General features: G+C 45.8%; 2 protein-coding genes and 1 long non-coding RNA gene across 13 annotated transcripts; 1 reads left to right on the top strand and 2 right to left on the bottom strand.

The window, feature by feature from the left end:
- The first annotated feature begins 361 nt into the window (after positions 1–361).
- LOC138429545 (zinc finger protein 892-like) lies at positions 362–10,973 on the top strand. Of its 11 annotated transcripts, XR_011252830.1 has the most exons (6): positions 409–502; positions 2,040–2,124; positions 2,673–2,761; positions 3,989–4,115; positions 9,935–10,072; positions 10,659–10,973. XR_011252830.1 is itself a non-coding variant. In XM_069571205.1 (5 exons), exons 2-5 carry the CDS (start codon positions 2,091–2,093, stop codon positions 9,949–9,951), a joined length of 267 nt encoding a protein of 88 aa, XP_069427306.1. In that variant the 5' UTR covers positions 362–502; positions 2,040–2,090; the 3' UTR covers positions 9,952–10,973. The 11 variants fall into 11 exon arrangements, 10 of the variants coding, with proteins under 10 accessions (XP_069427306.1, XP_069427304.1, XP_069427310.1 ...); XM_069571205.1 differs by having other exon boundaries at positions 362–502; positions 9,935–10,973; XM_069571203.1 differs by having other exon boundaries at positions 362–517; positions 9,935–10,973.
- Positions 7,956–10,408, bottom strand: LOC138429558 (uncharacterized). The gene is made up of 3 exons (XR_011252836.1): positions 10,351–10,408; positions 9,614–9,772; positions 7,956–8,957 (listed from the first exon to the last, which is right to left on the bottom strand). It is a non-coding gene; the product is annotated as an uncharacterized lncRNA (long non-coding RNA).
- Positions 10,974–11,570: 597 nt separating the features above from the next.
- ZNF394 (zinc finger protein 394) lies at positions 11,571–18,831 on the bottom strand. Its single transcript, XM_069571168.1, has 3 exons — positions 18,155–18,831; positions 13,265–13,391; positions 11,571–12,888 (listed from the first exon to the last, which is right to left on the bottom strand). Exons 1-3 carry the CDS (start codon positions 18,563–18,565, stop codon positions 11,576–11,578), a joined length of 1,851 nt encoding a protein of 616 aa, XP_069427269.1. The 5' UTR covers positions 18,566–18,831; the 3' UTR covers positions 11,571–11,575.
- Between the last annotated feature and the right edge of the window lie 1,967 nt (positions 18,832–20,798).

Raw genomic sequence — 20,798 nt, 5'->3', positions numbered from 1 at the left:
TTTCCAGTGCTTTTTAAATCAGCCGGAATGCTTTCAACCAAATCAGCGTTAGCATTCGGTTTCCAGAATTGAGACTATCATAAGAAGGAAATAGTAGCAAAAAGACTTTGTGTCATAGCGCCCCATCGCCCACCCCCAGCGAATAATCAAACGCTAAAATCGCTCGGAGCTTCTCAGTTTATTCAGAAAAGAGATCAAGTGGAGAACGATCTCCACGTCGCGAGGCCGACTGGGAAGGCCCGCAGTTCTCTCCCCGCGCTCTGCAGCCGCCTCAGAACAGACACCGCTGTCCCCGAGCCCTCTGGGAAGTGGAGTCCTTCCGCCGGGACCCCCGACCCGGCGCGGTCGCCTCCGAGTGCGCAGATGCGACTCCAGACAGAGCCTCGGGCTCGAGCCTTTTGTCTCCCCGCAGCTCGGTGGGTCCAGAAGGCGACGGTGTCCGCCTCCCCCGCCCCTCCCAGAGCGCAGCCCGGAGGGGATCCAGCCCTGGAGCCGGAGCCAGGTCCGCAACGAGTCCGTAGGTGAGAGAAAGCCGGGTCAGAGGCGCGAGACTCCGCGACCCGTCCGTCAAGCGCGCCGCTCTGACGCCACCTGCCGCCGCGCGGCCCAGGCTCTCGGGTTCCGGCCTCAGCCTGGCCTGCCTGCCGGCCCCGCCCACCGGGCGCTCCGCCGGGTGCTTCCGGCTGGGTAGCGAGCCGGCTACCTTGTTCTGAGCTAAGGGGCGCCCCGGAAGCGAGTCCGGGAGCCTGAAGGGGGCATGGCCGACGGGGGATTTGGAGAAGGGGAGAGTCGCGGTTGGAGGGCTCGGCTTCCGAGGTGCGGAGAGCTAGAGCGCCTCCCGCTGGTGTTGGCTTTAGGTCCTGTCACTCCACTGAAACACTACAGGTTCTGAACTTTGAGGACAGATAGAAAAGAGTGGAGTCCATGTCTTACTCATTTCTCCTCTGTGCTTGCGCTATTAGAGTTTGGTGGTTTAGCCATTAAATCGTGTCCGTCTCTTGTGACCCCCATGGATCATGGACTGTAGCCTACCAGGCGGCTCTGTCCTTGGGATTTCCAGGCAAGAATACCAGAGAAGGTTGCCATTTCCTTCTCCCAGGGACTGAACCCGAGTATCGTGCATTGCAAACCAACTCTTTTAACAACTGAGCCACGGGAGTGGGGGTGAGGGGAGGGAGGATGTCTGGATTAGAGTTTTCGGGGCTGCCTATATTTGGGGTCCAGAGTAAGGGGTTTGACTCTGAATGTGCAAGGGAATCCCGGCCTGTTTTATTTTCAGGGTCTTAAAGAGCAAGTGAAGAATCAGATGTATGAGGATCCCACCTATCAACTGCCTTGTGTTTTATGAGTAGGAAGGATTGAGTAACTGTGGGAGCCCTACTTTTAGTTACTGCGACGTTAATCACAGGCCAGCTTATAGCCATTTCTGTGCTTCAGGGTCTTAGAATTTGTGCATCATACAGAACCAGTGTGTGACTAAGGCTCACAGTCACTGCCCTGGCTCTCTCCTGTTTTTGCCTTGGTGTGGAACGTAGTGACTGGCCTGGGGACTCCAGAGAAGGGTCTTCCAACTGTGAAGTTTAATCTAGGCTAAATTATGAAGGTTCTAAGTAAAACAGAGTTACTACTGAGGCCCTAGGACTTAAATGTGTAGGAATAAGCCGCCTAGGAGTAGCGGTAGAAGAAGACGCCCCAGGGAGCGTAATCAATTTCAGAGTTCAGTTCAGTTCAGTCCCTCAGTCGTGTCCGACTCTTTGCGACCCCATGAATCGCAGCACGCCAGGCCTCCCTGTCCATCACCAACTCCCGGAGTTCACTCAGACCCACGTCCATCGAGTCTGTGATGCCATCCAGCCGTCTCATCCTCTGTCGCCCCCTTCTCCTCCTGCCCCCAATCCCTCCCAGCATCAAAGTCAGCTGGGTGGGGCAAGGCTAACCCCAAAATCTCTCCCTGAAGCTTCAGGGTAGAGTTGAATGATTTATACAAAGAAGTGGATTATATATTGCTGAAAAGTCCATGTTTATCTCATCTGAAACAGTGACTTAGGAGGAAGTCCTAGCAATAACAAGAGGACAAGGAGAAGCTGATCATGGATTATGTGACCATTGAAGTTGAGGAAAATGGTAAGAATTACACAAATCAACATGGAGTGGAAAGTGGGGACAAGTGGAGGAAATACCCTCGATAAGAATAAAAAGGTTAGGTGCCCCTGCATGATGGGAAAGGGAAACAGACACATGTCAGGAGAAGACCCCAAAGTAGAGAAACTCAGTAAGCCATCATGTCTGGAAATCACTAAGAAGGCTCCTTGTCAGACATTCCCCTCTCTCATCTTCCTCTTTCAGCGCTTCTGTGCTCATACACATTCCCTCTGATGCTGTGGAAGGGAGAATGTTCCACAGAGCTTGTTTTTGTGGTAAAGAACAGGTCACCCTTTTCCACTCCCATAGGAGTGTACCAAAATATTGACATATTATGTGTGCATTTAGCTTTTTGGTCAAAGTGCTTTCATGTTATTATCTTCCTCTATCCTTATCTGATCCTTTTGAGTTAAGTAGAGTAGGTCTTGTGTATATAATTTCTCTGGCTTGTGCTAGCTTTTGTCCTTGTGAATTTGTAAGTGGGAAGATAGAGTTTATCCCCTTCATGGCTTTACTTCTGCTCCTTCCAGCTATGACTATAGAAGATGTTTCTTTGTCCCAAGAACAGAGCACAGAAGAAATGGAACCTACTGGAGAGCTTCTTCCTGTTGAGTTCCAGGCAAGTTTGAGTTTCATTTCCCTCCTGTGAAATCTCAGTTTGGTGTTCAGAGTGTGTCCTCATTTCTTCCTTTCGTCTCACTTCGGAGGTTCATGGAAATCTCATCTGGAGAGCTGAACCAAAGTAATTTTTCCTTGAAGACTTGAAGCTCTAGGAGGAGCTCAGGCTGGAGTTTAAATTTGGGAGGAACCTGTGTGAATGGTATTTCAAACTATGAAGCTGTAATCACTAGCAAATAAATGTAGGTAGAAAAGAGAGGAGATCTTATTACTGTAGCTTCCAACACTTTGAGGTCTGGGAGATAAAGAGGAAACAGCAAAGGAGACTGAGAAGATGTGGCCAGTGAGGCAGGGAGGCGAGGCCAAAAGTGTGGCATTTTGGTAGCTTTACAGACTCACAGATGTAAAATTAGTGGTTACCAGTGGCAGGGTTGGAGGGGGATACGCAGTTGGGGAGTGGGAGGTACGAACTATTGGGTGTAAAACAGGCTCAAGAATGTATCATACAGGGTGGTCCAGTGGTTGAGAATCTGCCTTGTAATGCAGAGGATGTGAGTTCAATCCCTAGTCCAAGAATTAAGATCTTTTGTGCCTCAAATAAGACCCTCAACTAAGACACGACACAGCCTAATAAATATTTGCAAAAAGAGAATGTATTGTACAACACGGGGAGTATAGCCAATATTTTCTAATATTGGCTAGTAACCTGTAAAAATTGTATAAAAAATAAATTAAAAAAAAAGAATCTAACTTTGATGTCAGACTGCCTGAGTCCAAATCTCGGATCTGTCCTTACATCTGTAGATAATGTTAATAATGGTACTTACCTAATATAGTTATTATTACAAGAGGTTGTTAAAAGGACTTAATACATAGAAAAAAAAGATAAATGTTAGCTATTGTTACTGTTTTCCCTAACACAGACTAATACTTAGAAAATTTAGAATATTCCATTAAAATGGTTAAAATAAAGTTTTAACGCTCAGATTAAAAAGAACTTCCTATTCTAGATTGTTCTCTTCCCTCAGTTCAGTTCAGTTCAGTTGCTCAGTCGTGTCCGACTGTTTGAGACCCCATGAATCGCAGCACGCCAGGCCTCCCTGTCCATCACCATCTCCCGGAGTTCACTCAGACTCACGTCCATCGAGTCCGTGATGCCATCCAGCCATCTCATCCTCGGTCGTCCCCTTCTCCTCCTGCCCCTATAAGAATGTACTTATTCTTCCAGGAATTGACGACAGTCAAGGATGAGGAAATGGACTTCACCTGTGTGGAGGAGGAACAGATGAATTCTGCCCGAAGGTACATGGGCATGGATATGAAGGTGGAGAATTGTGGGAACCTGGTATTTTGGGGTAAGAAAGGTATTTTTCAATGCATACTGCTTACTGTGACATAAAACTTCCACTGTGACTAATGACATCTAAATGCCATAGTTTTGCTTACGATCCAGAGAGCTCTGATCCCATAGGGGATCCCTGATCACTTTGAGCTCAGAATTGGGCTTCTTTTCTCTCCTGGCATGTAAAAGTTCACCATCTGTGGAACTGAAAAAAGACAGCTCCTTTACATATATATATAATTTTGTTTACTTACTGTTTCTATTTTTCTGGCTGTGCTGTGTCTTTGTTGCTGCTTGGGCTTTCTCTAGTTTCGGAGAGCAAGGTCTACCTTCCACTTGTGGTGCGTGGGCTTCTCATTGCAGTGGCTTCTCTTGCTGTGGAGCATGAGCTCTAGGGTGTGTGGGCTTCACTAGTTGAGGTCCGTGAGCTTAGTTGCCCTGCAGCATGTGGAATCTTCCTGGAGCAGGGATCAAATCCATGTCCCCTGCATTCTTAACCACTAGACCAGCGTAGTGAAGTCTTGGATGATGTCTTTAAAGGAGACAGTGGGAGGGGACAGGGACCAAAGAGGGGAGCCTAAGACAGAACACTGAGAAGCATCAACATTTCAGAAGAAACAGCAGGAAAACTTCCAAAAAAGTAGGGATAAGGAGAAAAAACCTGGAGAGTTTAGTAATACAGAAGTCAAGAGAGAATGTATGTTAATTCTATCTCAATAAGATGGAGAGAAAAGCACCAGGAAAGTGTTGTTAGGAGGAGCACATGGTGTCAAGTGCTGAGAGGCCCAGGTGATCTACAGATGAAAAGGATCCACTGGATTTAGGTGACATATAAATGGTTAGTGACTTTAGTGAGAGCAATTCCAACTGATGGTGGGAAGAGAAGCCAGACTGTGGTGAGTCAGGAGCAAGTGTGTGATGAGATGATATCCAAAATCTGAGAAATCTGACTTTGGCAATAAAGGAAGGAAGAAAGAAAAGTGAGAGAGAGGGAAAGAAGGAAGGGAGGAAGAAAAGAAGGGAAGGAAAGAATGAAGGGAGGGAGGGGGCAGTGGTTAGTGGAGACACAAAATCATAGGGAAAGCATACGCTAAACAAACAAACAAAAAATCTGCTTTTAAAAAAGGACTAAATGGAGAAGGAAATGGCAATCCACTCCAGTACTATTGCCTGGAAAATCCCATGGACAGAGGAGCCTGGTAGGCTCCAGTCCATGGGGTTGCAAAGAGTTGGACACGACTGAGCAGCTTCACTCACACAGAAGAATTAACATTCCTGAGGACTAGAAACAAAAAAGGCAATTTTGCATGTACAGAAGACAAGTGGTATACGAAATTATTTTAATGCTGTTATACCTCTGTTTTCCAGCAAGTTGTAGGTCTATAATACTTAACTGAAAACTTATTTTTGTAATAACTTAACTTGGCATAAGGATATTTTTCAGGAATACAGAAACAAGATATTTTAAGTCACAAATATATTTAGGCAGACTACCAATATAGCTGAAGGGTTTATCAAGTCTTTAACAAATAAAAGTATCTTCTGATGTTAATGAGAAATTGAAGAGGAAAATTTTTCCAACTCTTCGACACAGAAATGTTTCAAGTTCATTGAGAAATTACACATTTTAAATACAGAATTTAGAGGTAATTATTTTGAAAATAACAGCTACCATACAGTAGTTTAATCAGGTCTGTGGGGGTATGGACCAGATAAATTGGATTGCACCTGTTTTTTTTTTTTCATATAAAGATTCATTACTTCTTTTGGTCAGGAGGACATTATGCGTTCATTAAATTGTTTGTACTTTAAAAAATAAATAAATAAAAAAAAATAAAAAAAATAAAAAAGGACTAAAGATAATGATTTAAAAAATCAAATATGGTTGTCACTAATATATGTCTTCATGTAAGCGATTTTTTTGTCCAATACTTTTTCTCTTTTTTTTTGTCCAATACTTTTTCAAAACTGCCCAATCTCGACCTGTGTTTCCATCCCCCCACCCCGCCCACTTCCTCAATTATTTTATTGACATTTATTTTCATCCTGCCTGCTTATCTTCTTCCCTGGCTAGTCTGTTCAGTTTTCCATTCTTTCAGGTGTAGCATCATCGTCTGACCTTGTATTGTGCTTCAGCTTCATCATTTTCCCATCTCTGTTATTCACTGAAACTTTGTCACCTGCCATTGCCATGAGGCTTTTTCTGAGAACATTCAAACATTTTTAAAGGCTATCAATTTGATTTTCTTTAACTTCTTGCCACTTCAGCAGTTTTCTTTCCCTCCGCACAGAGAACACAAATATCTGTACTCTTTATTTATTTCAGATTCTGAATCTACACCTGAAACTAAAGTGTCCCTTTCAATGCAGGAAGTTTCTGAAGGAGTCTCATCAGAAAGGGAGCTGATAATAGAAAGACTTATAAAGGATGATTCCTGGGACTCCAGATGGATAAAAACCTGGGAATGTGGAGGCATGTTAGAAAGGCAGCAAGGAAATCAGAAGAAAGATTTAAGGCAAGTCATAATTAAGCACAAGAGAAATCCTATGGAGGATTGTACTGAAATCAGGGAAAGTTCAAACCCAATTAAACATCAGAAGATTTACTCAGTGAAAAAGCCTTGGAAGTGCAGTGAGTGTGGCAAGTCCTTCAGCTACTACTCAGCTTTTATCCTACATCAGAGGATTCACACAGGAGAGAAACCCTATGTATGTACTGAATGTGGAAAGGCCTTCACCCGGAGCTCATCCCTTATCCAGCATCAGAGAATCCACACTGGAGAGAAACCTTACGAGTGTAATGCATGCGGGAAAGCTTTCAGTCACCGTTCAGCCCTTATTCAGCATCATATCATTCATACCGGAGAAAAGCCCTATGAGTGCAATGAATGTGGGAAGGCCTTCAACCAAAGCACGTACCTCATCCAGCACCATAGGATACACACTGGAGAGAAACCCTATACATGTAAGGAGTGTGGGAAAGCTTTCAATGACACCTCCTCCCTTATTAAACATCAGAGGGTCCATACTGGAGAAAAACCCTATGGGTGTAAAGAGTGTGGGAAGGCCTTTAGTGACAGGTCAGGCCTTACTCAACATCAAAGAACTCACACAGGGGAGAAGCCCTATGAATGTAGTGAATGTGGGAAGGCTTTCAGTTACTGTTCAGCTCTTATTCAACATCAAGGAACCCACACTGGGGAGAGACCTTACAAATGTCATGAATGTGGGAAAGCCTTCAGTGACCGCTCAGCTCTCATAAGACATCAGAGAATTCATACTGGAGAGAAACCTTACAAGTGTAAAGAATGTGAGAAAGCCTTCAGCCAGAGCTCATCCCTGACGAAGCATCTAAGAACTCACACTGGAGAGAAACCATATAAATGCAATGATTGTGACAAAGCCTTTAGCCAGAGTTCTTCTCTTATTCAACACCAGAAAATTCATGCAGGAGAAAAACACTACAAATAAAAGAAATGTGAGAAAACTTTCAGTATGTATTCAGCCTATCATCAACATGGAGAAATTCATGATGAATAGAAGGCAGTGAATTGATGAAATAATTATGCACTATCTCCTGATTGTACACACCTCCAAATATTGGTCTTCCCAAGTGGTGCTAGTGGTAAAGAAACTGCCTGCCAGTGCAGGAGACGTAAGAGATGGAGGTTTGATTCTTGAATTGGGAAGATCCCCTAGAGGAGGTCATGGCAATCCACTCCAGTATGGTTGCCTGGAGAATCCCTTGGACAGAAGAGCCTGGTGGGCTACAGCCCACGTGCAGCAATGAGGAGCCACCACAGCCAAAAATAAATTGAGACTTCTCAGCCTCCACAGTAGCATGAGACAATTCTTTATAATAAATTTCTTCATATGGATTTATTTGCTTGTAAACTATCTCTCCCACTAGAGGATAACGCTATGAGTAGAGACCTTTTGTCTGTTTAGTTTGCTTCTGTATTCCCAGCATTGGGACTGTGTCTAGCAGATCAGTTCAGTTCAGTTCAGTCACTCAGTCGTGTCCGACTCTTTGCGACCCCATGAGTCGCAGCACGCCAGGCCTCCCTGTCCATCACCAACTCCCAGAGTTCACCTAGACTCATGTCCATCGAGTTAGTGATGCCATCCAGCCATCTCATCCTCGGTCGTCCCCTTCTCCTCCTGCCCCCAATCCCTCCCAGCATCAGAGTCTTTTCCAATGAGTCAACTCTTTGCATGAGGTGGCCAAAGTACTGGAGTTTCAGCTTTAGCATCATTCCTTCCAAAGAAATCCCAGGGCTGATCTCCTTCAGAATGGACTGGTTGGATCTCATTGCAGTCCAAGGGACTCTCAAGAGTCTTCTCCAACACCACACTTCAAAAGCATCAATTCTTCGGCGCTTAGCCTTCTTCACTGTCCAACTCTCACATCCATACATGACCACAGGAAAAACCATAGCCTTGACTAGACGGACCTTAGTCGGCAAAGTAATGTCTCTGCTTTTGAATATGCTATCTAGGTTGGTCATAACTTTTCTTCTAAGGAGTAAGCGTCTTTTAAATTCATGGCTGCAGTCACCATCTGCAGTGATTTTGGAGCCCCCCAAAATAAAGTCTGACACTGTTTCCACTCTTTCCCCATCTATTTCCCATGAAGTGATGGGACCACATGCCATGATCTTCGTTTTCTGAATGTTGAGCTTTAGGCCAACTTTTTCACTCTCCTCTTTCACTTTCCTCAAGAGGCTTTTTAGTTCCTCTTCACTTTCTGCCATAAGGGTGGTGTCATCTGCATATCTGAGGTTATTGATATTTCTCCTGGCAATCTTGATTCCAGCTTGTGTTTCTTCCAGTCCAGAGTTTCTCATGATGTACTCTGCATATAAGTTAAATAAGCAGGGTGACAGTAGGCATTAAATAAATATTTGTGAACTATTAAAAACAAACAACAACAAAAAAAGAGAAAAGCTCAAGTATTAAAAGATGCTCCTCTGCACTTATCCCCTAAGAAATTCTAAGAACTTTAAGGAAAAAAAAAAAAAGAACTTTAGGAACTCTGTGCCAGAAACAGGTAGGAAGACCAAATATACATTTCTTATTTAAATCACAATATCACAATGGGGAAAAGGGAAAAGACTCATTTGCTTAAGACCCTGGAAGAGACAAGAGAGAATGACCTCAGGGCCCCGGGGGAGAGGAGAGGAGGGGTGAGGACCACACAGGGAAGGTCTTTGGACGTTTCCCCACAGCCTCTCCTGTTGGGCTGCCTCCAACAACTTTGTGGATCCCAGTAAGCCCTCCCTTCCTCCCTCTTCAGACCTGGCGGATAGTGGTACCCGCGACAGCCAGCCCAGAAGCTCCTGCCTGCCTAGTGAGTCCCAGTAGCCTGTCCATCCCTGTGGGATCAGCCCACACGCTGCCCCGTTCTCAGTGCCCTCCTGGGAGGGCGCCGTCTCCTTCGTATGAGAACTGGGCAGAAGAACCGCGTGATGAGGAAGGCAGGAGCGCACAGAGCAGGGTCAGCAAACTCACCTGGACCCGGGAGCGGTTTCATGGGGTCACAGCCACACCCGTCCACTCTCTTGTTGTCTATGCTGCCAGAGTAGAGTTGAGTGACCACAGCCGAGACCAAACGGCCAGAGAAGCCTCACATACTGACCATGTGTCCTTCCAGAGAGAACACGTGTGACTCTAGCGTGGAAGAAAGAACATGTGTGACCTGAGGGTTGGAGACGAGTTGAGCCCTGAGTCTGCTAGTTAACTGGATGAGCCTTGGCTGTAGGACAATAATAATACTGTGGCCCACAAAGCTGTAGTAGGAGCTGCAGCTATAATGAGTCTCCGTGTTTCCAGGGGTTGCTGTCCTTTGAGGACAAGGCTCTGTACTTCACCAGGCAAGAGTGGGACATGCTGGACTGGGCTCTGAAGGCCCTCTACAGGGACGTGATGCTGGACAACTACAGTCATCTTGGGTAATGAGTCAGCTTGAAGGTGAGGGGAATGGGTTTAGGGAGGGCTCATGAGTATACATGGTATTTATTACAAGTGTGTTATTTCCTTAAAAATGATATGAAGCAAATATGTCCTACTCAAGAATTGATTCATCTGTGTGGTGTATTTGTGAACATTCTTTAAATTGTTCTAGTCTACGCTTGCCTGTATGTTGGCAATACTTCACAATAAAATTGTCCATGGTTTTTGGTGGAATATCACAATTCAAAAGTATATAAGTAGGGACTTCCCTGGTGGTCCAGCAGTTAAGTCTTCACCTTCCAATGCAGGGGGTGCAGGTTCGATCCCTGGTCAGGGCACTGAGATACCACATTTCTAAAGAAGTAAATAAATCCCATGGAGAACATCAGTACAAGAAAAAAAAAAGGACTCACCTTCATTAAAAAAATATTTTGAACTTATAAAACAGACTCACAGACATGAAACGAACTTATGGTTACTGGCAGAGAGGGATAGTTAGGGAGTTTGGGAAGGTCATGTATATGTTAGGGGAAGCATACTGATTGAAACCACCCACCCTGGCCAGGTACCATAGTAACCATTTGCATGAGTTGTTTTATGACAGGAGATCCTGATAAGGAATACAGAACTAATAAGCCAGCACCAACTGGAAGAGTTTGGGAAAGGTCAAAAGGAGACACCACGTGTCCGCCCACTTCTCAGAATCCCTCTCACTAGCATCCATCTTGGCTGAGCGATGCATGCACCACCAGGAAAGACGCTGAATTAGAATGATTGGCTAAAGACCACCCGAAAACTAATCCCATCACCATAAAACCCGAGACTGCGAGGCCACACGGCAGAGCAGTTCTCTTGGGTTCCCTTACCCTACTGCTTTCCACCCTGGTGCCCTTTCCCAATAAAATCTCTTGCTTTGTCAGCACGTGTCTCCTTGGACAATTCATTTCCAAGTATTAGACAAGAGCCCAGTTTCGGGCCCTGGAAGGGGTCCCCCTTCTTGCAACATACACGCTGCTATATTTAAAATGAATAACCAACAAGGACCTATGGTAGCACATGGAGCTGTCTCTGTTCAATGGTATGTGGCGGCCTGGATGGGAGTTCGGGGGAGAATGGGTACATGTATACGCATGGCCGAGTCCCTTCACTATTCCTCTGAAACTATCACAACACTGTTAATCAGCTATACGCCAATACAAAATAAAAAGTTCAAAAGAAAAAAAAAATGGTTTGGTCCAAAAGTGGAGGTCCCTGAAGAGTGACAAGGGCAGACCTTTGCTCTTGCTGAAAATATGTTTTGGGGATAGGGGGGTGCTCCCGACTCAGACCCTCCTCCTTTAGGGCAACAGGCTCTCAAAGGGCATCCCGAGCCTAGTTGAACTCAGTCTATCTTGGGTGTGATGGCAAAAGGCAATACAATCCATGATTACTGAAATATTCAAAGAATATAGTTTCTGGAAAGAGAGAGAAAGAGAAGGAGGGAAAGAGAGAAGGGTATAAAACGACTCATGCAGAAGCAGGTCAAAATGATGGGACTTTATTTCTATGGACTCTTTGGTGTCGGACAAGGTGTGATCTCTGTCTGAAGCTGCCCCCACAGTCGAGACATCTGTAAGGCTTCTCTCCGGTGTGAGTTCTCCGGTGTTTAACGAGGGTCGCGCTCTGACTGAAGTGCTTCCCGCACACAGGACACCCGTAGGGCTTCTCCCCGGTGTGGATCCGCTGGTGTTTGGAGAGGTCGGAGCAGCGTTTGAAGCTCTTGTTGCACTCCTCACACGTGTAGGGTCGCTCCCCCTTGTGTGTCCTCTGGTGTCTAAAACGACTGGAGGTGCGGCAGGTCTCCCCGCACTCCTTACACGTGTAGTGCTTCTCCCCCAGGTGGGTTCTCTGATGCCGGCTGAGGTGTGAGCTCTGTCGGAAGCTGTCCCCACACTTGGGACACGTGTAGGGCTTCTCTCCCGTGTGTGTCCGCTGGTGTTTAACGAGGGTCGCCCTCTGACTGAAGCACCTGCCACACACAGGACACCCGTAGGGCTTCTCCCCAGTGTGGATCCGCTGGTGTTTGGAGAGGTCGGAGCAGCGTTTGAAGCTCTTGTCACACTCCTCACACATGTAGGGTCGCTCCCCCTTGTGTGTCCTCTGGTGACTAAAACGACTGGAGGTGCGGCAGGTCTCCCCGCACTCCGTACACGTGTAGTGCTTCTCCCTCAGGTGGGTTCTCTGATGCCGGCTGAGATTTGAGCTCTGTCGGAAGCTGTCCCCACACTTGGGACACGTGTAGGGCCTCTCTCCAGTGTGGATTCGATGGTGTTTAAGGAGGTCGGAACGCTGTTTGAAGCTCTTCTCACAGGTGTCACATGTGTAAGGTCTTTCTTCATGGAACCACCTCTGAGTCTCAAATAGGCCCAAATGATGGCGATTGTCCTCACTGTTGAGAGATTCATGACGTTTCACCATGTCTAACCCGTGTTGGCAGTTGTTCCCATATTGATCCCCAGTGATGGGTCTCCCTGCTGTTGGGACATACGGACCAGGAACAAAGTCTGAACCCTCGGCACTGGTCCTGAATTCTTTGTTTTTGACGTCTCCTTCTTTGCTGGGATCATTCCTGAGATCTGAGATGTGGGTGACTCCCTGATCTTCAGGAGAATTTTCACGTTTCAGGGATGAGGGGTCTCCCAAGGGCTTCTCTCTCCTGTCCTGCTGGGCATCACCACACTCAGATGATAGGGGAGCCCTCTCCTGAAATCCTCGTAACTGCCCTTGAGACTCTACTTCTTCTAGAATTTCTTGCTTTGGAACCAACTCTTTGTTCTCAATTCTGGTTTCTAAACCTGAAATATGAAAATACGAGTTGCTGACATTTCATACCCTGGCAGGAGTGATTAAGAAAGTGCTAGCAGAGAAACAACGCCCCCAAAGCCCTTTTCATGTTCTCTATGAAACCACTCCTGAAGTTAAATTATTTTAATTAACCCGTCAAATGTGCTTACCTGGACAAATCCTGTTTCTTTCCTTTTCACTTGTGCCTACACCCACCAACCCATCTCTCTCCCCCTAACCCCACTTCATAAGAACACAGGGAGAAACAGACAACAACGATTGGCGTAATACTCTGTGTAACAGTGAAGAACTAGAAGCCTTAAGCAAGCTTAAGCAGCCTTCCACCAGTCACACCCAGCTGGAGACAGGCAGAGGCCCAGCACTTACTTGGTGAGATTGCGTTCCCATGATCCTTCGGTGCACTCTCCCTGAAGAAGTGCTTCTGTGCTGGGCCCAGACGCTCCCACTCCTCCCAGGTTAGAGACACGGCCACATCCTGGACTGTCACCAACCCCTGTAACAACGTGAGACCTCCCCTCAGTACCTGCCGTCCCAGGGAGAGAGTCATTTCCTAGGCAGGAAGTCTAGGGGTCCCCAAGGAGAGAGGGGTCTGGAATTCTCAATGAGGAAGAAAGGACACACTTTTTTTCCCCTCCACATTCCTTAAGATTATAGAACAATAATGTATCCTGCCTGAGGACAGTCTCTGGATTAAACCTTCTGACTAATTCTGTTACCTTAAAATGTAAATTATGGGAGTAGGTCTGGTGAGGTCTTTACAACCTCCAGACATTCTTTGGATTCATTGGAGAGTACATTAACTTCATTGCTAACACTAGCAAGGGGGTACTCTTTCTACCCGATTCTGATGTCTATGTCAGAAGCTTTCTCTATCTCCTTTATACTTTAATAAAACTTTATTACACAAAAGCTCTGGGTGATCAAGCCTGTCTCTGGCCCCGGGTTGAATGGATTGAATTCTCCTCCAGAGGCCAAGAATCCTGGCATCTTTGCATGATTCAGCAACAACCTTTCATCTTGGGGGCTCGTCCAGGGTTCTTCAGGACAAGATGGGAGCTAACAATTCCAGCCTCATCCTTTGAACTGTATCCTGAAAAACTGTGATAGTTTTGATTCCCAGGGCTTAAAAAGAAGACACACGTGGTCTTCCTATGTGATACTGCATGGCCAGGGTATCCACTGGAGGTTCTCTTAAGTGTAATACTGTTTTACAATTAGACCGGTTCTGTAGAAAACAAGGGAAATGGGTAGAAGTAGCCTATGTGTTGCCCTTTTTCTCTCTGCGAATAAGCCAGACTTATGTCCTAAGGGTATAGATTTGGGTATGACTCCTTTAGCTCCCTCCAGTCCTCCTACTTTGCTAGATGAGATGGAGGACAGGAGACAAAGAGAGAAAGAAAGCAGGTTTCTCCAATCTATCCCTGGGGTCATGTGTGCAGAGCAGTCAGAGAGACTAACAGCCACACAAGCTGTTGCCTCTTCATGAAGCACCCACCGGGAGAAAGAAATCAAATGGTAAGTGGAGACTAGTTCAAGATTTACAAATAATAAATAAGGCCGTAGTTCCTTTACACCCCGTGGGGCCTAATCCTTATACTCTATTGTCTGAAATTCCTGAAGGAGCCAAATATTTCTCAGTAATTGATTTGAAAGATGCCTTCTATTCAGTGCCTTTGACGGAGGAAAAGGAAAGTCAATTTCTATTTGCCTTTGAAGACTCTAAGCAGCCAGCTTCTCAGTTACCCTGGACAGTTTTGCCCCAGGGCTTTCGTGACAATCCTCACTTATTTGGACACAGTTTGTCATGGGATTTACAAAACTTTTAATAGCTCCGAAGCAGTGGTGTTACAATATGTAGATGATATTCTGCTGTGCTGGGACAGAGAAAGCTTGTTCACGAGCCTCAGAAGATTTCTTAAACTTTCTGGCAGGCTGCAGTTATAAGGCATCAAGAGAAAAGGCTCAGCTTTGTCAACAATCTGTTAGATATCTGGGCCTAATCATATCATAAGGGACTAGGGCCATAGGCCCCGAGAGAATTAAACCTATACTAAATCATCCCCTAGGCTTCCCCGGTGGCTCAGAGGTTAAAGCTCTGCCTGCAATGCGGGAGACCTGGGTTTGATCCCTGGGTCAGGAAATTCCCCTGGAGAAGGAAATGGCAACCCACTCCACTATTCTTGCCTGGAGAATCCCAAGGACGGAGGAGCCTGGTAGGCTACAGTTCACGGGGTCGCAAAGAATCGGACATGACTGAGTGACTTCACTTTCAAAACAATACTCTTGAGAGTCCCTTAGACTGCAAGGAGATCCAAGCAGTCCATTCTGAAGGAGATTGGCCCTGGGATTTCTTTGGAGGGGATGATGCTGAAGCTGAAACTCCAGTACTTTGGACACGTCATGCAAAGAGTTGACTCATTGGAAAAGACTGATGCTGGGAGGGATTGGGGGCAGGAGGAGAAGGGGACGACAGAGGATGAGATGGTTGGATGGCGTCACTGCCTCGATGGACGTGAGTCTGAGTGAACTCCGGGAGTTGGTGATGGGAAGGGAGGCCTGGCGTGCTGCGATTCATGGGGTCGCAAAGAGTCGGACACGACTGAGTGACTGAACTGAACTGAACTGAAATCATCCCCTACCTATGACTTTACGACAATTGAGAGGATTTTGGGGGATCACAGGCTACTGTCACGTTTGGATTCCGGGTTATGGGGAACTTGCCGGCCTTTATATATAAACTTATAGCTGAAACTTAGCAGGCCTGAACCGACAAACTGGTTTGGTCTCCAGATACTCAAAAGGCTTTTACGGTTCTTCAGACTGCTCTCCTGCAAGCTCCCACTCCGAGCTTGCCCACAGGGTCAGAATTTAATTTTTTTGTCACTGAAAGAAAAGGGTATGGCCTTGGGAGTTTTGACATAATCTCCAGAGACTCACCAGCAACCTATTGCTTATCTAAGCAGAAAATTGGATATAATTTCAGGTTGGTGGCCCCACTGCCTAAGAGTAATTGGGGCAGCGGCTTTATTAGCACCTGAAGCTTTAAAAATAATTAATGGACGAAATCTTACTGTACTGACTTCTCATGATGTGAATGGAATCTTAAATTCTAAGGTTAATATTTGGATGACAGACAGTAGGCTTCTTAAATATCAGACATTGTTATAGACCCTGAAGTCTTGGAATTAACTAGTTATATAATTCAGCTCTCAGCTTTTCAACAGGCATTAACAAAACTCTGGGAGATGACTCCTGACCCAGCCTCTGAGTCAAGCAAGCCTCTATTTGAGCCAGGAACCAAGATCCTCATAAAAACACTGGGATTTGGGGGGCCAATCCCTCGAGCCCCTTTGGGAAGGCTGGGCCTGATAATCTATGTGAGCCTACTTCTGCTGATTCCAAAAATCCTGAGTCTGCCATTTGATCCTCAAGACAATGCCTTCCTGTCCTGGGCTCACTCCTATGCAGCATTTCACAATCAGTCTAACTGCTGGGTCTGTGGAGCACTCCCCTCTTCATCAGTGGAAGGCTTCCCAGGGTGGACATCTCCACTTCAAGGAAAAGACTTTCTCCAAGTCTGCAAATACCTTCAACAATCGCATGTGATGCCTCTTCTTAAACTGATGACATCTAACAACCTTAAGATGGACTGATGGAGATAATGTGACTTTTCATTTTGATTTTAACTTGGTTTAATGACTATTTTGCCTTACGTCTGTAACTGTATAATGGGGTTTTCTAACTGTCTAAAAGCTTTTAAGTTACAAATGGTTGTCCAAGCTCCTATGAGTGCCACAGCCTCCTCCAACTATTTACTTGGGGCTCCTGGGTCAGAGACCCTCAATATGAGGGTTAGGAGAATATGTTGCCTCAACAATTTAGGGACCACGCCCCTAAACAGCAGGAAGTAGCTATGGAATGAAAACAATGCCCCTTTCCCTTGGCAACATAATTCTCCTAAAAGGGGGGAATGAGAGAGTCATTTCCTAGGCAGGTTGATAAGAAGTCTAGGGGTCCTCAAGGGGGGGGGGGTCTGGAATTCTCAAGGAGGAAGAAAGGACACACATTTTTCCCTCCACATTCCTTAAGATTAAATAACAATAATGTATCCTGCCTGAGGACAGTCTCTGGATTAAACCTTCAGGCTAATCCTGTTATTTTAAAACGTAAATTATGGGAGTAGGTCTGGTCTTTACAAGGACTATACAATAATAATGTATCCTGCCTGAGGACAGTCTCTTTCTGACTACTTCTGTTATCTTCAGTTCAGTTCACATGAATAACAGCACTCCAGGCCTTTCTGTCCATCACCAACTCCCAGAGTTCACTCGTCCATCGAGTCAGTGATGCCATCCAGCCATCTCATCCTCTGTCGTCCCCTTCTCCTCCTGCCCCCAATCCCTCCCAGCATCAGAGTCTTTTCCAATGAGTCAACTCTTCGCATGAGGTGGCCAAAGTACTGGAGTTATCTGTTACCTTAAAATGTAAATTATGGGAGTAGATCTGGTGAGGTCTTTACAACCTCCAGACATTCTTTGGATTCATTGGAGAGTATATAACTCCATTGCTAACACTAGCAAGGGGGTACTCTTTCTACCCGCTTCTGATGTCTATGTCGGAAGGACAGCAACAGTCAGATAGAAGAGATGCATTGGGCAAGGTCTGGAGGGTTTCCTAAGTTTAGGAGCTTCTGTCCCCTTGGAGGTGGGATGGGGGCAGGGTTGTGTTACCCTCCCACTTAAGTAGATTGGCTTACCAACTGGGAAGCTCTCTGAACCTCATACTCTTGTGATTTTATGGAGGCTTCATCATGTAGGCAGGATCAATTATTAACTCCATTTCCAGCCTCTCTTCCTTCTCTGCAGTATCATTATCAATTGAGGGAGGAGGAAGGAAGTTATCTAAACCGTTAAAAAGTAAAAGGCTGCTCACATTCAAAGTGGTGGGGAATTGCTCTTCTTATACATCGTTTAAGGACACTTTCCAGCTTGACATCTTTCTTTCCCAAACAATCTAGTTAGACACGAAGGTGTCTTACACTGAATAAACAATACTTCTGTGCCGGTTTTGTGTGGAAAGGTCTACAACTCAAGGACCTCTTCCTGGACGGATTTGTTACAGCTTCCTACAAAGGAAAGAATGTTTCATGCACATCCTAAAGTTCACGAAAAATGTAATAAGGAAGTAAGGAACTTCTGAAACCCATAGTATCTCTCACACCTCCATCTCCACTCCCAAAACACTTTCACTCCTCACCTGGCGTGAGGTCCCAGCAGGCTGTCTCTGAAGAGACTGCACCACGGCGGCCGCCTCCTCCCCGCTCTGTGGGCAGTGCTTCCGCACCCAGGCTTGGAGCTCCTGGGGCAGGATGGTCAGGAACTGCTCCAGCACCAGCAGCTCCAGGATCTGCTCTTTCGAGTGCACCTCTGGCCTCAGCCATCGACAACAAAGTTCCCTGAGACGGCTCAGCGCCTCTTCCGGTCCGGCCACCTCCTGATAACGGAACTGCCTAAAATGACATCGGAAAGTTTCGGGATCCGGACAGTCCCCGGGCCGGTCGGACTCCCCAATTCCGGGGGAGTCTTCCTCCACTTTCACTATCCAAAGTCCATCACCTAGGGCCGGAGGGGCGACGCAGCTTTGACTTGCGGTCCAGCTCCAACTCATCCTTCTCCCGCTCGTGCGCACTTTCCCGGAGTTCCACCTTCAGCTGAGGTGACAGCAAACCCAGCAAAAAGCCGCAGAACACATGAGATCTCCCCAAAGAAGCGGCTGCTGACTGTCGGGTGCTAAACGAGATCTCACCTCCCCAGGCCCCTCCCAGACTCCTCCTACCCAGAAACCGCTGCCCTACCTAGAAGCTGTCAAATCCCGCGACAAAAAATTACGAACAGCCCGAGTCGGAAGTGCGTCACCGGCTCCCTGCGGTGCCCATCCCTCGGGGCATTTCCGGGGCCTCTCTAGGCTCCTCGGAAGAGTGACGTGCATGTCTGTGGTTTGTTATCATTCAGTTCAGTTCAGTTCAGTCGCTCAGTCGTGTCCGACTCTTTGCGACCCCATGAGTCGCAGCACGCCAGGCCTCCCTGTCCATCACCAACTCCCGGAGTTCACTCAGACTCACGTCCATCAAGTCAGTGATGCCATCCAGCCATCTCATCCTCTGTCATCCCCTTCTCCTCCTGCCCCCAATCCCTCCCAACATCAGAGTCTTTTCCAATGAGTCAACTCTTCGCATGAGGTGGCCAAAGTGCTGGAGTTTCAGCTTTAGCATCATTCCTTCCAAAGAAATCCCAGGGCTGATCTCCTTCAGAATGGACTGGTTGGATCTCCTTGCGGGCCAAGGGACTCTGAAGAGTCTTCTCCAACACCACAGTTCAAAAGCATCAATTCTTCGGCGCTCAGCCTTCTTCACAGTCCAACTCTCACATCCATACATGACCACAGGAAAAACCATAGCCTTGACTAGACGGACCCTAGTCGGCAAAGTAATGTCTCTGCTAACCTTTTCCAGAGGTACTCTTGGTGGCTCACACGGTAAAGAATCCGCCTGCAATGCTGGAGACCTGGGTTCAGTCCCTGGAGACGGGAATGGCTACCCAGTGCAGTATTCTGGCCTGGAGAATTCCATGGACAGAGGAGCCTGGCCGACTACAGTCCATGGGGTCTCAAAGAGGAGGACTTGAAGAGTCGTACACGACTGAGCGACTTTCACTTTCACCTTGTAGTGTGGCGCTTACAGTCCTTAAGGTTGCAGAACTAACAGATATTCTTCCTTTAAAAATAAATGTCATTCCTTTTGAATTCTTGACAATCTTTCATCTTTAGATTAAGTATGAGAAGGAATCTTATTGTTTCAAAGAGGAAAAAAAAATATCAAACCTGTGTTTCACTTGCATCCTTTGTATGAAATACATAATCAAAATTTTGCAAAAAATCATTCAAAAGCAATCACATGCCTCAGCTTTGTAGCAACTTTCTTCTCAAAGTTGGCTCATTACCATGTTAAACATTTATGCTAAGCTGGAGAATATATTTGTCAAATTATATGTCTTATGTTTTAAAAGTATGTTTTATATGGTAGTAAAATAAATTTAAAATAATAATTGTATATGAAAAATTGTATAGGTGATAAAAATCTGTACCATTCAATCGTTTCTACGTTTAATAAACATCACTTTTATTTGAGAATAACCAAAAGAAAGAATGTCATTCTTAACAAATTATCTGTGAATAAAGTTGTATAAACTTGGTTTCAGGGAGAGTTAAAAGTTCCAGTTGTACAATAAAGTGGTCACTGATCCATCAGTTACACTTAGGTAAGAAAGGTTTGTAGAGTGTCTTCTACATGCAAAGGCATCATGGTTGACACTATAGATGCAAAACTAGGAAGATATATTCCCTGTCCTCAAGTTGCTCACAGTCTCCTAATGGAGGCAGACACTTAAATTACAGGACAGTGTAGTAAATGCAATACTTTGAGGTGTATGCAGCATCTATTTGTATCAGCAGAGATGGAAATAATCAACCATGCCTGATGGGGAGCGTACAGTAAAAGGCTTCACAGAAGAGATTAAGTTTAAAAAGTCCATGTGGACTGAAGACATATTTTAATTTAAAAATGGGTTAAATATATAGGCAATAGTCAGACACAACTAAAGCAACTTAGCACATGCACACTGTAGTTTAACACTTACATTAAATGAACTGCATTATTTAAGAAATGAAGAATTATCTAAGCTATGTATGTCTGTGTTTGTGCTCAGCTGTGTCTGAGTCTTTGTGATCCCAAGGACTGTAGTCTGCCAGGCTCCTCTGTCTGTGGGATTTCCCAGGCAAGAATACTGGAGTGGGTTGCCATTTCCTTCTCCAGGGGATCTTCCCAACCCAGGGATCAAACTGG

Source organism: Ovis canadensis, chromosome 24 (assembly GCF_042477335.2).
Source record: "Ovis canadensis isolate MfBH-ARS-UI-01 breed Bighorn chromosome 24, ARS-UI_OviCan_v2, whole genome shotgun sequence".
Lineage (NCBI taxonomy): Eukaryota > Metazoa > Chordata > Mammalia > Artiodactyla > Bovidae > Ovis > Ovis canadensis.
The sequence above is the reverse complement of the archived record's forward strand: the minus strand, read 5'-3'. Positions and strand labels throughout refer to the sequence as shown.

Coding starts and splice junctions, on each gene's coding strand:
- ZNF394 (XM_069571168.1), bottom strand. CDS start 18,565: ATGAGTTGGAGCTGGACCGCAAGTCAAAGCTGCGTCGCCCCTCCGGCC. Junction 13,392..18,154: donor CTGCTGGGACCTCACGCCAG/GTGAGGAGTGAA, acceptor ACGTTGTTACAG/GGGTTGGTGACAGTCCAGGA. Junction 12,889..13,264: donor TGGGAACGCAATCTCACCAA/GTAAGTGCTGGG, acceptor TTCATATTTCAG/GTTTAGAAACCAGAATTGAG.
- LOC138429545 (XM_069571200.1), top strand. CDS start 2,091: ATGGATTATGTGACCATTGAAGTTGAGGAAAATG. Junction 2,762..3,988: donor TTCTTCCTGTTGAGTTCCAG/GCAAGTTTGAGT, acceptor TTATTCTTCCAG/GAATTGACGACAGTCAAGGA. Junction 4,116..6,428: donor TGGGAACCTGGTATTTTGGG/GTAAGAAAGGTA, acceptor TATTTATTTCAG/ATTCTGAATCTACACCTGAA.